Source organism: Cuculus canorus, chromosome 8 (genome assembly GCF_017976375.1).
Source record: "Cuculus canorus isolate bCucCan1 chromosome 8, bCucCan1.pri, whole genome shotgun sequence".
In the NCBI taxonomy this organism is placed as follows: Eukaryota; Metazoa; Chordata; class Aves; order Cuculiformes; family Cuculidae; genus Cuculus; species Cuculus canorus.
This window is the reverse complement of record NC_071408.1, coordinates 5,097,341-5,112,467: the sequence shown is the minus strand read 5'-3', so window position 1 is coordinate 5,112,467 and position 15,127 is coordinate 5,097,341. Positions and strand designations below refer to the sequence as shown.

The following is a 15,127-nucleotide window of genomic DNA, read 5'->3' as shown; positions in this document are numbered from 1 at the left end:
GGCGCGATCCGATAGGCGACCGTCTGCATTGAAGGGGCATGGCCTGGCGGCGGGCCGTGCGGCTGGGTAGGGGCGTGGCCTAGCTGCCAAGGGGCGTGCTCTGACGACTAAATGGCCTTCAGGAGGCGTGGTCTAATTGAGGGGCAGGGCCTGAGTGGATAACTTCGCCACAGGGGGCGTGGCCTGACGGTGGGCGGTGCGGCCGTGGGGGGCGTGGTCTGCGTGGTGGGCGTGAACCGACGTCTCACTGGATGGGGCGCGGCCTAGCGGTCGGGGGCGTGGTCTGTGGTGGGGCCTCTGGGGGCGTGTCGGGCGGCGGCGGTGGCGGCGGCAGCGCCATGTCGATGGAGGACCCCTTCTTCGTGGTGAAGGGGTGAGCGCCCGCCCCCAGGGACGAGCCCCGCGCCGCAGGCCTGGGGAGGGGAGCCGGGGAGGGCGCTGGGGGCGGCCACAAGCCGGGAGGGGCTGGGCGCTGCCGGCCCGCAGCAGGGAGGCCCGGGGCGGGGGGGAGCGGCCCCGGGGCTCCGTGTGGGGAGCGGGGACCACGCTGGGGACAGGCTGCGGCCTGGGCCCGGACAAAAGCTCCGACCGAGGCGGAAGGGGACGGGCATTGTAATCCTTCTGTCCCTCTGAGCCGCTCTCCTGAGACCCCACCTGGGTTCCTGTGTCCGGTGCTGGAATCCCCAGCATCAGGAGAATGTGGAGCTGTTGGAACGGGTCCAGAGGAGGCCACAATGGTGGTCCGTGGGCTGGAGCAGTTCTGCTGTGAGGACAGGCTGAGAGAGTTGGGGTTGTTCAGCCCGGAGGAGAGAAGGCTGCGGGGAGACCTTAGAGCAGCTTCCAGCACTGAAAGGGGCTCCAGGACAGCTGGGGAGGGGCTTTTTACAATGGTGTGTAGTGATAGAATGAAGGGGAATGGCTTTAAATTGGAGGGGGGAAGATTTAGATTAGATGTTGGGAAGAAATTCTTCTTGAGAGCGGAGAGGCCCTGGCCCAGGTTGCTCAGGGAAGCTTTGGCTGCCCCATCCCTGGAGGAGTTCAAGGCCAAGTTGGACGAGGCTTGAGGCCGCTCATCCAGTGGAAGGTGTCCCTGCCCATGACAGGGGGGCTGAAACTGGCTTTAAGGCCCTTTCCAACCCAAACTATTGTATGATTCTAATTAATACAGTGAGAAGCACCGTAATCTCTACAAACCACCCAGCTTCTGCCACAGGCCGCTCACCTGCCCTGTGTCGCAGGGAAGCGGCACAAGGGCACTAAGGGAAGCACTGGGAGAAGCCCCGTGAGCAGGAGAGGTGTGGGTAGGGGGTTGGTACATCCAGGGAGAGCAAATCGCTCTGCCAGGCCCTACTGGTGCTAAGGGGAAAAAATACCAGGTGCTGTGGGTGGGGAGTCCTGTCATGCTTTCCGGAGAGCTTCCCGCTCCCAGCGTTAATTATTACCCAACAGGTTGGGGTGGAAAGAGCTGGTGGTGGAGCCACCAGCGTTACATTTAGTTTGCATTCCTGGTGTTTGTAACTCCTCCTGTTGGAGGACATCCAGTTCTGCTTCAAATTCCTGCCTGTGGGTACATCCCCCCAAACTTCTGCTAGCAAACAGCGGAGGGAATGAAGCTTGCCAGATCCTCAGTGTGGGCTGCTGACTTCAGGGCACTCAATGTGGGAGACTCAGAGTCGTGGGTGTGCAAGACGAGGAGGAACATGCAGACCTTATCACTGTCTACAACTGCCTGAAAGGAGATTGTAGAGAGGTGGGTGTTGGTGTCTTCTCCCAAGTGATGGGTGATAGGACGAGAGGGAATGGCCTCAAGTTGTGCCATGGGAGGTTCAGATTGGACATCAGGAAAAATTCCTTTACTGAAAGGGTTCTCAGGCACTGGCAGAGGCTGCCCAAGGAGGTGATGGAGTCCCCATCCCCGCCAGTATTTAAAAGATGGGTGGATGAAGTGCTTAGGGATATGGTTTAGTAGCGGACAGGTACAGATGGACTTGATGATCTCAAAGGTCTTTTCAAACCTAGTGATTCTACGATTCTGTGCATCAGGGTACTGAGAAACTGCACCTTAGACAGCTTTGAACAGTCACCTGGGACAGAAAATTGATCTGCCTAAATACATTGATCCGTTTCAACTTGGATGAGCTTCTTGATTTGGTTCTGGCTTGCTGTGGGGCTACAAGGGCGTTAGTGCTAGCACAAGAGAGGGAACAGGACCAAGGAGGGACGTGCCTCAGGGTGCTGAGAGACTGTACCTTAGACATCAAAGTTGCATACTTCAGGCTGAGTTGTAACAAAGAGAGCAGCAGTCCTGGCACCCCTTCTGGATGCAGGCCCAGTTAATCTGTCCTGGGCTTTGTCTGCCGATAAACAGCTTTTCTTCACTGGAAACAAGCTCCTGCATCTTATGTGGATGCTGTGTGCAAGCTCTTGGGCTCGTGGTAGCCCCTTTCCACCAGCAAAGTCTGGTCTCCTCTCCGTCCCTCATCCTGGCTCCCCTGGAGCATGGAGGATTGATTCACAGCTCAGGACTACAGAGTTTGTAAAGATAAGTAACCACACCAACAAACTGTGACCCAAACTTACAGACCTGCTTGCTCCAAGCCATCAAAGCAGCTTTCAGTGCTGTCAGCAAAGCCTGCCTTCCTAGGCTGTGAATGCACGTGTCTCCAAAAAGCTTAGAGCAGCAGAAAAGACTTCTGTTCCCTAAGCCAGTGTGGTGGAACTGTGTATTTTTTAAGTGCTGAATTAAAACAAACAGTGCTGCATTCAACAGTCTGCCTGGCTGTATTGTGAGGACGGTTCCTGTAATTCTCTGTGCCCTTGGGGTACCTTACATAGGTAGTCAAGAGTCCTCAGAGGAAAGCTGTTGAGAGGAATGCAAAAGATTAAATGCCAAAGAGCTGCCTTGTTGAGACACTCTGTCCTGGCTTGCCTGTGTGACACCTGATAGAAACCTCCCATGAACACACAGGTCCCTTCAGTAACAGCCGTCCTGTAACTTGTTGCTGCTCAGCACTTTGTGCTGCAGCAAGAGTCGGGATTGTCCAGCAGGAATGGCAAATCCTTATTTTACAAAATAAACTAAAATTTGTTTGAAGGAAAGACAGGTGAGAGAAAGCTGTGCTTCCCTGCACAGCTGGACACGTGGCCATCCCACCATGAGTGCTGTAGAGCCAGTGATGGTAGTCCCTTTGCTTCTCTTTATTCACCCCTGCTGCAGGGAGGTGCAGAAAGCCGTGAACACCGCCCAAGGGCTCTTCCAGAGGTGGACAGAGCTCTTGCAAGATCCCTCCATCGCTACAAGAGAAGAAATCGACTGGACCACTAATGAGCTCAGGAATAACCTGCGGAGCATTGAGTGGGACCTGGAAGACTTGGATGAAACAATTAATATCCTTTCTGTGGTCCTTTGGGTGTGCAGGTCCCAAGTTGAACTAAGTAGCCAAGCGCCAGTGCTGGGCAGTAGTTACTTTTTGCAGAAATCGGGGCTATTTGGGATTGAATTTTGCATTTACACCAGCTTTGCTCAAACTGCAAGTGAGAAATTAAGGCAAATGCTTTCAGTAAAAGGGTTTTCCTTTCCCCTTTTTGTTTTCCTTTTGATAAGGTATATTCTAAGATGCTTTGTTCTGGAAAGCCTATTGTGTTGTATGAATTTGGATTTCTGTGTAGTCAGTCGTACTCTAGGCTGGCTTCCAGAATTATTCCTTTTCCCTTGTGTTTGAATGCTCCTGAAAGCATTGCATAGCATCAGAGAACCAAAAAATAGGAGAGAGAAGACTCACACTGGTTTGTGTACTGCACAGTACATTCCTGCCATGCCTGTTTTTTCCTCCAGTGTTTCACACTTTCCTAATCAAATTTTGGGAAAAGGCACAGCGCAGTGGTCACTTGGTAGTTGCCCGCAGCGGCACACTCGAGGTTTGTGTGTCTGTGTGTCTACTCAGAACTGCTAACAGAGATTCCTTGACTCACTGCCTACGCATCGTTGAGGCAAACCCACGGAAATTCAACCTCGATGCGACGGAGCTGGGTATCAGGAAAGCCTTCATCACGAGCACGCGGCAGGTGGTCAGGGTAAGGAACGTGGAGGAAGGCAAGGCGGGTGATTCAGTGGTTCAGAAAAAAAGGAAAACTTGTGGCCATTTCCATGTGGAAGTGGGGAGCGGAGAATAAACCTGCTACCTGCTCTCCGGAGCTTCCTCCTCTTCCCTCCTGGGGCTGCCCAGACAAGTTTGGGGCTGTGGGAGTGCAGGTGCCCATGACGAACCGCCCTTTGCTGCTGCTGCCCCTTGGGGTTTCACACCTCGCTTACAACAGCGAACCTGTGAACCTCTCAGAACTGGGAAGGAAGAGTAAAGACCCTGCTGCGATGCAGGGGTGGCTGGAACCTCCCTTCACAGTTGAAGGAAATCGTGACTGTCCTGTGCTTTTGCAGCTCTAGTATTTAAAAACACTTTGAGTCCACTTTGAACACCAGCAGATGGTTAAAGCCCAGCAGTATTGATGCGGTGACTTGAACTTCCTACCTCTACAAAACTACCCAAACAACAACTAGATTTATTTTTAACTCGGAAGAGATTTTTTAGTTTAAACTCACACTTCAGAAGCAAAAGGAGGATTTTAACAAGTTGGTGGTAATATATAGAGAAGAAACATCTTCCCCAGAACTTCAGTGCCTGGTAGCAAGCTGCTAGTTAGGAAGTTTTCTCCCTATTAATAGCTACATCGAGAGTAGCTTGGTTTCTGCTGCCCCTCATGACTCTGATACTCCTGCTTCACAAAATGCATTGCTGTGGCTGGCAGCAAGCTTGTTACCCTACCTGCAGTCCTGTGGTCTGGATGGAATTCCGAAGGCTTGCTGCCTGGGAACGGATCCCAAAACCACACTGGCCCCAGGTAGCAGGTGTGTGTTCACTACCTTGCTCTCAGTGTAGTCCACTCCCAAGCGGGCAGGATCAGGCAAGCCCGCTCTCTGGTCCTCTTTTCCTGGCTGAAAACTGCTGGCTAATGGGTTTTGGAGCAGCGTCTCTTACTGTTAAATTAAATTCATTAGTGGCATTGTGGGATCTGGTGTTCTTAAGTGACGTATTCCACGTCTCTGAACGGTAAAACGGTAAAACACTTCTAAACATTCTGCTGACATCAGAGCTGTGCTGGTGGATCAACCCCTGCTAGATTGCATTGACTACTTGCTAATCTACCTTATAAAAACTAGACTGCTTTACCTTGTGATGAGGAGCCTTCTGTGGGTAGCATTCTCCCATAGGAACTCAACAGCAAAACTTAATTGATAAAAGAGAAAATGTAGGCATAGTTGGATAGGACGCCGCTGGATGGGAAATCTGTCTCATCCTGTGCAGTATAAAACCAAACGGCTCTTCCTTACATCTGTCAGAGGGAACATTGGCTTGTTATTAAACAAATGAAAGTTTTTTCTTTCTGTAGTGGAGCAAAATGAGCAGGAAATAAAGAATATTTCCAAAGTTTCCCGTAGCTGTTGATTCTCGTGTTAGTAAAACAATGAACTGTGGTGAAGTTTTCTACAACATCCTTTCAGGCTCTTCAATACTGTACATTTTAAAAGCATGCTTCCTGTCCCTCAGTCCCCCTAAAGAAGCCTTGCTGGCTATTGACAGCCCTGTAGCATGCTGAAACTGCCTGTTGCCTCAAATCCAATGCTCACATACTACTTCTTTTGTTAAACAAACAGGAAATGAAGGATCAGATGTCAAACTCCTCTGTGCAAGCGCTGGCTGAAAGGAGAAGCAGACAGGTGAGAACCAGAAGTGGGCAAGTTAGGTGAATGCAGTGTCTGGTACTTTGAGAAGAGGATTTTTCAGCTCTAGCAGCTGTTGTCTTAAGGTATATGTTAGGTGAAACTTGCATTTTCACTTGCTCTGAGGCCCCACATTGAATGTATAGCGTTGATCAAAACAGCGTAGAAGTTGTAATTGCAATGTATATCCCCTCGATAGCTCGTTCCCTTAAAATCCTTTGTTCTGGGAAGGGGCTTGTGCGCCGCAGTGAAGCTGGGTGTTTGAACTGTGTCTGTTTTGCTGACCTGAGAGAGCTGGTTGTCTCGGGCACATTGCTACCACCCTCTTCCAAGCCTTTCTCTCAAAGCAGTAAGTCAGCACTCACCATCTGTCTCTGTCTTCAGCTCTGGTTGTGTACAACTGTCAGTGTTGCATCATCCTGCGGAAAAGGGAATCTCCCTCCTCCTCAGGGGAAACAGACTGAGAATCCATGTCAGTGAATGTAATCCTGCACTCTGCTGTGTTTAGGAGCCAAGATGCTGCAATATCCTTTCACACAGCTGCCTCTCGTAATAGTTAGCCATGTAAGAAGATGGAAGAAGCTCAAAGAGTCTCAGGTTGTCGCACTTGTAATCTAAGGAATAGAAATAGATGCAGCTTGTGCTCCCTCCTGGCAGATGGGGCGACTGTAAGGAGATCTCAGAGCTGACTTGCAGAGCTGCCTCAGTAAAAGCTGGTGTGCAGTTCGTACAAGGAATTTATCTGACTGCATCAATCTTGGCACATGGGGCAAAAATTATAAACTGCAACAAGCTGCTGGGAAGCCCAGAGCTGATTCCTGAGCTTGTTATAGGGTTAATTAATGTGCTTGGCAAACACTTGAAGAAGTGAAGTCCCTTGTACCCTTGCTCAAACAAGTCTGTAGCTGTCTCTGCATTTCACTGCTTGCCTTTGTGTGAAGTTCCTGTTGGCTGCAGGATACCATGTGGTCCAGCTCTCACGGCTACATCTGGTCAGGAAAGCTGACTTCCCCTTGTCATCTTCCTCTCCCTTCCCCAGCCCCTCACCTTCCCTCCAGACCTCGAAGCTTGTGCTGGGCTGTAGCAGCTTTTCAGCGTGCCTCTGTCACTGGTAGTGACTCTGACCTTCGCAGCCTGAGGCCGGCAAACAGGCTTTCTGTTGAAACTGCAGCGAGACTGATGCAACATGTTAAAATAAGCAGTAGCTGTACTTGATATGAACTGGACAGAACCAAGAGCTACTCAGTGTCGCAGGGCAGACAAAGCAAGATGTCCTGCTAACTTTCTGCACAGTCAGTCCATCAGCTTTCCTCACCCGTCTCTGAACCTCATAAGGCAGATGAACCATAGAGATCATCTTCTATTTAGCTTGCTGGAGCAGCCTCATCATTGTTTTGCTGTTCTTCACAAATACTCAGATGTCCTCTCCTGCCCACGACCAGAAGCTGCAGGGCAGTTTTCTACGAGTCAGCCTCACCTTCACGCTGGTGGGCAGAGCTCCCCATCCCATTTTCAGTGCTGCAAGGTGCAGCTCCTCACCTGCAGGCCACATTCATCCTCTAGTATCTGTTGCTCTTGTCATACCCATTCCAGGGACCAGAGTTAGTCAGCAGGAAAGCCACGTCTCTGCTGGCTTTGCGCAAGCCTCTCTGGTTGGGTTGTAGACCAGGTAGCAAGGTTAATCTTGTATGCCAGAGGAATAGGTAGCCTGAATCAAAGAACATGAGCCTACAAGACTGCTGTGGTTATATATAGCAGTATTTTACTGTCAGCTCCCTCATTAAGTACTTTTATCCAGCCCCTCTTAAGCCCCTGTTACTAGCAGCACAGTGTTCAGTTTGAGCTATACATCTGTTAACACAATATATTGGGATACTTTCTAGCTTACCTGTCATAGCAGACCTTTGCTAGTCCTTTGTGCTCTGCCTACACTGACTGTCAGTCATACTCCTGTTGCTGGAGAGGCATATCGGCAGTGTCGGGCTACAGAGGCTTCCAGGCTGGTGTTTTGGCCTTGCATTGGTTTAGTTGATGACAGCACTCTGGCTGGGTAGCAATAAAACGGGAGGAAAAGGATGTTGTGTCCATGTGTACATGAGCATTACCTCGTCTGCCTTCCCACTGTACCCTGTAGATGGGCTATGAGCAGACACAAGGATGTTGTTAAGGGTTCTCTGCATCTGTTTAGGCGCTCCTGGGAGAAAGCGGAAGTCAGAGTTGGAGCTCTGGAGCTGACAAATACAGCCGTCTGGACCGGGAGCTGCAATTAGCAAATTCACACTTCATCGAGGAGCAGCAAGCTCAACAACAGGTAGGGCAGATGGCACTGCACGGACTGAGTAGCTTTGTTTGCCAGATGGGAACCAAGGGGACAAGGTACAGGCTGCAAGAGCCAAAAAAGTCCAATCCTTGGCTGGTGTGGGTCCAGGAGCCTGACAGCTTTCCTCTTTGCCGTGTATACCTGTGCATGCATTTCCCCTACAGCACAGCTTTGGATGCATCGTAGAGTAGAGATCTTAATGCTTGAGGTTTGCTTCTGCTCTGTCCAGAAGGCAAACAACATGATCTGGAAGATGTAGAACGCTAAGTTTTAGTACAGCAAGGATTGCTGAATTCCTTGGAAGAGTAGAAGCACTGCAGTCGATAAGAGTGCCTGTTTCTCTTGTGCAACTTCCCCTTGGCTAAAAAAATGAGCTGATGTTTGCTGTTGTTTTTGTGTGTCTTCATCAGAACAGGCTGGGAGCAGGAGCACGTGCCTGCTTCCTTTTCCTGCCTTTGTCAACATGAGATTTGTGAGAAAGCCTGTGCGTGCGAGGGCTTTGCGAGAACCCTGGCAAGGTGCTTCCCCATCGCCAGGGAATTTGTGTGGAGAACCGCACAAGCAGCATGCAAACCTGCCTGCAGCAGCCCACCCAGACGCAGGCCTTTAAACAGGCAGCTTCTTGGAGGTGGCAAACTCTACTTGAGCTCCTGACCTGTGATGCTGCCCCGGCTTTCAGATGGGTTTTACCTAGTGACTCTAGGAAGATAAATAGATTCAGAAGTAGGTAACTAGGGTAAATCTAATCCTTAGCGTGACTGTGCCCTGAAAATGACTTAAAACATCAACAGACCTATTCCTTTAGCACATTCTGAGCCAGGCTTGCTATTTTTAGCTGTTGAAGCATCAACAGGCTTTTACTCACATTAACGCTTCATTAGCTGGAGCATGTTCCAGGTTGTGTTTCCCAGGCACAGCATCATCATGGCTCCCTGGTGCCTGCTGCCATGCCTGCTGCGGGCAGAGGGGCTCACGGAGGTTTCAGTGACCAGGCCCTGTGGTTTTCAAGAATCATTTTAGCGGTGGATGCAGCAGGGAAGGGAGGGACATGGCTGAGCTGAGGCTGGATTTACAGGGAGATCAGGAGACCGCAGCCTGCTGTGCTGCAGGGATGCCATGCTGGGCAGGCCTTCCTGCAGCAATCACTTCTCCAGTATTTCTTAGGAACGCTGTCCTCAATCCTGGTCTGTGCCCAGGCTCTGCAGCTGATGTAGGCTGAGCAGCGACTATCTGTCCACCAGCTCAGCTGGCTCCGACCCAGCTGCTGGAGGTGGCAGACCTGTAATGAATTTCTGGTTTCCCTTCTCTTTGGCCCCAGTTGATTGTGGAGCAGCAAGATGAGCAGTTGGAGCTGGTCTCTGGCAGCATTGGGGTGCTGAAGAACATGTCCCAGCGCATTGGCGGCGAGCTGGAGGAGCAAGCGGTGTAAGTGTGAGACAAGGCACCAAAAACTCAGCATGGGGCTGCCAGCAGCACAGCATGGGGTCCTCACACACTTATCTCTGCCCCTGTTAGAGCCTTGGATTTTCTAGTCCCTCAGCCAGTGTCTTCCTAGCTGGCCTTTGCTTTTAGGCAGTGGAGAGCATTTCCAAGGATCCAACCGCAGTCTCATTCATTTGAAACCCTGCACCGAGGGCAGGCTTAGCTGCCAGGTTACCTTTCCTTCTCTCTCCTTTTTATGCACTCCTTCTCCGGCACACAGTTACCTCCTTGGCTTCAGGCAGCCAGCAGTGCCGAATGGATGAGGGGAGGTGCTGCGTGATGGAGAGACTGGGCACTTCCTACTCCACAGAGTTTTGTGCTGGCCCTCGATAGCTGCTTGACCCAGGAGCTGTCGGCTCTGCCCTTCCACTCTGAAGCATGCGGCACAGAGCTGCTATTCATAGTTAAAAGCTAAAAATAACCTTCACCCACGCAAGGGGTTAAAGGGTAGCTCACAAAGTCATTTGCATCTACCGTTTACACATAAGTTAGATTTCTTTCCCAATTCAGCGTCCTTTGCAAACCAGTGCATAAAGTTTCCAGTTATATAGACTAACAGCTACTGTTTCCTGGAGAGTCTTGAAGAGTTCATGCCTAAAACCCCTGGCTGATAGGAGACTGGAGGGCTATATCCCTTGTGATGTCTCCTTTGATGGAGAGGAGGAACTTTAAACCTACCTCCTGTATGAAGTCTTGCAGTCTTGCTTCAAGAGAGTCCTCTGCTCTCATGGAAACACACTAATGTTATGTGTCTGGTTCCAGATGATCACATAACCCATCAATGCTTGCTAGGCATAGCAGATACCTCCTGCGATGAGTTTTTGATAACTCTTTCCCCATTGAAGGAAGGTTAACAAGTGCCCTAGAACTCCAAATGAAGGAAAATGTTCTTTTAAACATATTTAACTTTAAATTCCTGCTGGGAAGAGATGATTGGATAGGTATCTTAATTCTGGAGCTGCTCATTTCTCCTCAGATGAGTTCTTGGCACTGGCAGAACACAGCTTTGGGAATGCTATTAGATCCTTTACAGTTGCTGTGTGGAGGAAGTAGAAGGGTAACTTCCATGCAGAGCTTAAAAAGCACCTTAAAAGCAATTGCAAGTCCAATTCCCACTTGATACATGACTGGAACGAGATTTTAGCTTCAGCTGTAAGCCCTGAACAAGAAGATGAAGTCCAAGCTGACACCTTGATCTATCTAATCATTCTCTGCTAATCACAGATTATAAATGAGACTTTCCTTTTAAAAGGAGGGAAAAAAAAAAAACTCCTCACCTTGCAGGGGTATGTAGAGCTCCCCCCACGCAGAGGGGACCAGTCCAACAGGAGTCCCAAATGGCTTCCCACCTTCCACCAAAGCAAAGCTGCTACTTCAGCAGGATGTTTCCCTGCCATGAGTGCTTTCAGGGGACCGGGCCAAGTTGTGTTTCTCCACCAAGGTGTGATACATTGATCCCATCACTGCTTTGATCAGTGCGTGTGATCAGGCTGTGCTATTTGCTGATGAGTGCCGTGCTTCTCTCTCCCTAGGATGCTGGATGACTTCTCCCACGAGTTAGATAGCACTCATTCACGGCTGGATAACGTCATGAAGAAGCTGGCCAAAGTGTCTCACATGACAAGCGGTAGGTCCTGGAAGGTGGGATCCAGCCCTGCAAAGGGAGAGACAAGCCCTTGGATCTTAGGACTGGGATGCTATGTGCTCCCACCTACAGCCAGCCCACACCCGAGCAGAGGGCAGGCAGCAGCTCTCTGTGCTTAAAAAAGGGGGGAAGTCTTCCAAGCCCTGCAGCTGCTCCTGCCCAGACACTGCTCTGCAGCATATCCTCTGCCTTTGTTTTATTTACAGATACTTTTCTATTTGTGCTGCTAGTGCCACAGTGGGAAAATCCCCCTCTGGATGGTGGGAGGGGAAGCTCTGCAGCCTCCTGCTCTGCTGCAGTTTCCTGGGCTGCCTGCTGAGCAAAAACTTTCAAGGTGCCATAAAACACTCACCACCGCGAGTGGCTTCCCGGGCAGTGAATGCTCAATTTGGCAAGCCCCTTCCCAATTCCCACCTGTCCTGGAGCTGCTGGCGCCTGCGGGACGCAGGGGTGTTGTCAGTCAGATATATCTCTCAGCTGGCGGAGGAAAGAGGCGATTTCTGCACGAAGGGGGAGGCTGAGCCCATGAGAAAAGTCCTTATAAGGCTGTGTGCGAAGCTGGTGGGCTGGCAGGGCGCCACGGGCAGAGCAAACAGGAAGCCCTGCGTGCCTGCCGGGAAGTCCCCCGCCACCGCTTGCCTCTCCCCAGTGGTCGCCTTCTCCATTACCCTAACCATGGGTACCAGCAACAAGTTGAGAGGAGAAATGTTCCTGCTCTGCAGGATTAGGCTGGCGGGGGCATTCATGGAGTTGTGGAAATACAGCCCTAAAGAGACTGTTTGGAGTGTTGACAGTGCACTTTGAGTCTCCAGTAGCAGTGTAACCACTGGCAAACCCTGCATATCTCTGCTTTCCTCTGGGAAAAATGCTTCTGTTATTGCAGAGAGCTTCTGATGGTTTTCAAAGAGCATTTCTGCTATCACCCATGCTGGGGCTTTTCCTGGGATAGCTGCCGTGCTCAGAGTCGGGTGCACCATCGCCTCACAGGGGTTTGCTTTCTGCCATTGCAGATGTAGCCACAGAGAGATGGCAGCTCTCGGAGGTGATGCAGCGTTGTGCTTCTGTGGAGCATACACAGGGCCAGCGAGGTGGAAGGATGTCCAGGGGAAAGCTCATTCCCAGCACTCTTCTAAGAGGAGCTGCCGCTGCTCTTCCTGGCAGAGCTCGTTCAGGCAGCTTTCACCAAATACCTTCTTATTCCTCTAGCAAACAGGTTATTCCGTGAATGAGCAGCCACACGCAGCAGCTCCCTGCTTGTTCCTCCCAATTGCTTTTGAACTGGCTTATCAAATCCGTTTGAACTCGGTTGGGGAGAAGCCTCAAAATTCCCACAGTTGTCCTCAAAATCAGGTATATCCTGGAGGAGTAACGCTGTCACCCCATGAGCTGCAGTGGGGCGTGTTGCCAAAGGAGCTGCTGCTTTGGCTTTTTCTGCCTTCTTTAAGCTCAAATTGGGCTCCTAGCAGTACAGCAAAGGAAAGCTCTCCCCCTATTTTCCTTCTTTGTTAAAGCAGGAACGCTGATACATACTTTTTCTTCCAGATCGACGGCAGTGGTGTGCAATTATCGTCCTCTTCATCATCTTGGTAGTGGTGCTCATCCTGCTTTTTGTCCTGTGACGGACTGAACTTCCTCGGATGCCCCTTCCCCGCCCCTTCGTCCCCGTAGCACGGGGAAATTAACCTCTGAGCATTTCCGTCCGCCCACAGAGATCTCCGATAAGAAAACCCGCACCCAGCTCTCACTGCTTTCCTCTGAGGACCATGGCTCGATTCCACCGATGTCTCACCTGGCCCTGGGGAGAGGGGTTAGAGGACTGGAGTTGCCTCCTCCCCCGGTGTGGTGCCCTCCAGACCTGGACTCCAGGTCTGGACCTTGGCAGCTGGAGGGGGACTTGACCCCTGTGCTTCCACCCCACGCAGGTAGGAGCCGGTTGCAGCGGTCCCAAACCGCCTGTGGTCGGATGTGGACGCAGAGCAGCGAGCCTTGGGGAGGACGGGACGGCAGGGAGGAATTAATGATTTCACTGAGCATTACAAACCACCTCGCCAGCCCACGGGTGCTTGCTGGCCAAAGGCATTAATGGGAGGAGCTGGGGCGGTGAAACTCTGCACCCCCACGGCGAGGGAGGAGAGCCCTGGCCGAACACCCCTGCCCCACGCTGCCTCTCTCCCTCCCTCGGGCAGCTCTGTGCCACTGACCACAGTGAGTCTGCAGCAGAGCATTCACAGCCAGTGCCCTGCAGCAGAAAGCTTGCCTGCCAGTGAGCCGGAGAGTGCAGCATCCTGCCATCGACGGCCTGGTGGGATTAGAGACCCCAGAGCTTTAAACTTGGGCTGTTGGTGCACGCTGAAAGCTGGCAAACAACCGTTAGCCGGAGAGTGAGTTTCTTAAAGCTTCTAAAATTGCCTCCTTCGTTGTACAAGCCTCTAAAGCTCATTGACTGATGCTTTCTTTGCCCTTGTATAACTGCTTCTGTTTAACAGCTGCTTCCCTTTGGCAAGTGATTTGTCAGGTCTAAAATAACTTATTTTTTTTAAGGAAAAAAAAAAAAACTTTAAAGATTTTTTGATGACCGTTTGAGCCACGTTCTCTCTGCGGGTGCACAACCCTCATTGTCAAAGAAATGGGGCTCAATTATGTGTTTTCAGTGCATATGAACTTGTAAATAGGATGTCTTAATTTTTCCCAGCCTCTATTTTTTTGGATGCCTCCGTTGTAAGCAGCCAAAAGCAAGAGTTTGAAAGCTAGTCTCATTTCGGTATTACTTCCCAGTCTTTTTGTTACTTTGGAGTTGTTTGTCAGTCGAGCTGTCTCGGCAGTCCTGGATAGCCTAGTTGTCCCCCTTGTACAGTAAACTAGGTGTTAGCCAGGGGCTCGATCCCCAGATGTGGTGAAGAAAGCTCACCCTGGTGACATTGCTCAGGAGAGAAGTGGACCAGGGGTCCGTGCTTCAAACACCAGTTGCAGGAATATGGGGTGACTCTTCAGGAGAGCAAAAACGATTTCTTGCTAAAGCCTGTTCCCATTTATAAGCTGCAAATACCAAAAGACTCAGGACAGGCTTGCTTACACCTCCCCATCTGGCTGTCAGCTGGGGCTTGGGGAGGAAGTTAATTGGTGCTGACGCTAAGACTTCTGCTGAAATTGCTAATCGCCCCTGAAAATTGTCTTTCCCGAGCAGGAAGCTCACCACCAGACAGCTCTATCTCCGGGATGCATAGCCCGGACAGAACACTCCTCCCCACCGCGTTTGTGGTTGCCTTCAAAGCGGCTGTGTGATCTGCTGTCCCCCCAACAGGCGCCAGGTGCCGACAGCCGGTGGCACTGTGCCTTCCGCAGCTGGGCGCCAGACCGGGGCTGAGACCGAGCTGCCCTGCCAGGCCTGGGCGGGTGTTCTCGTTAACGCACATGTGCCCTCTGTGCCAGGCCGTGCTCATTATTCAGCAGTTGCTCTTCATCCTTGCAGAGCACCTCTTCTCTTTTGGTTATGCTGCAAGAAGTACACCGTGTCTCCTTTCCAGGGCTGGCCGTCACAGTCTCTGTGCGGCTCCTTGGGCTTAAATACCTCTCCAAGAGCAGGTTCCTGGGAGCGCGAGTCTGACGAGGGAGCAGAGCTCACAGTTAGCCAGTATTTGCACAACTCCAGTCCCTGCGCTGCTTTCAGTATGGTTGTGCATCCTCCGGGAATGACTCCCTCGTGAGTCCGGCATACTGTCAGAGGGTGGCCGAGCTGCTGGCATCACTGCAAGCCACCAAACTGTCTTTGGTCCTTTTCCTGTGTACATTTGCTTTTTCTGCTATTGGTGGTGCCCCTCTGTTTAACACTAAATAAATGCGTTGCTGCTGCCCGGCGCGGTGCAGCAGACATCACCGGTTGTTCCTGCAGTGACCCTTGCTCAGG

At 51.2% G+C, this 15,127-nt stretch overlaps 1 protein-coding gene across 2 annotated transcripts; it reads left to right on the top strand.

Moving 5' to 3' along the window:
* The first annotated feature begins 224 nt into the window (after positions 1-224).
* On the top strand, positions 225-15,052 carry STX6 (syntaxin 6). 2 transcript variants are annotated; one of them, XM_054073681.1, is made up of 8 exons: positions 225-373; positions 3,218-3,387; positions 3,980-4,074; positions 5,711-5,773; positions 7,965-8,087; positions 9,415-9,521; positions 11,111-11,209; positions 13,150-15,052. In XM_054073681.1, the coding sequence occupies exons 1-8, from the start codon at positions 252-254 to the stop codon at positions 13,304-13,306; spliced, it is 936 nt and encodes a 311-aa protein (XP_053929656.1). In that variant the 5' UTR covers positions 225-251; the 3' UTR covers positions 13,307-15,052. The 2 variants fall into 2 exon arrangements, with proteins under 2 accessions (XP_053929656.1, XP_053929657.1); XM_054073682.1 differs by having other exon boundaries at positions 226-373; positions 11,111-11,205; positions 12,766-13,290.
* The last annotated feature ends 75 nt before the right edge of the window (positions 15,053-15,127 follow it).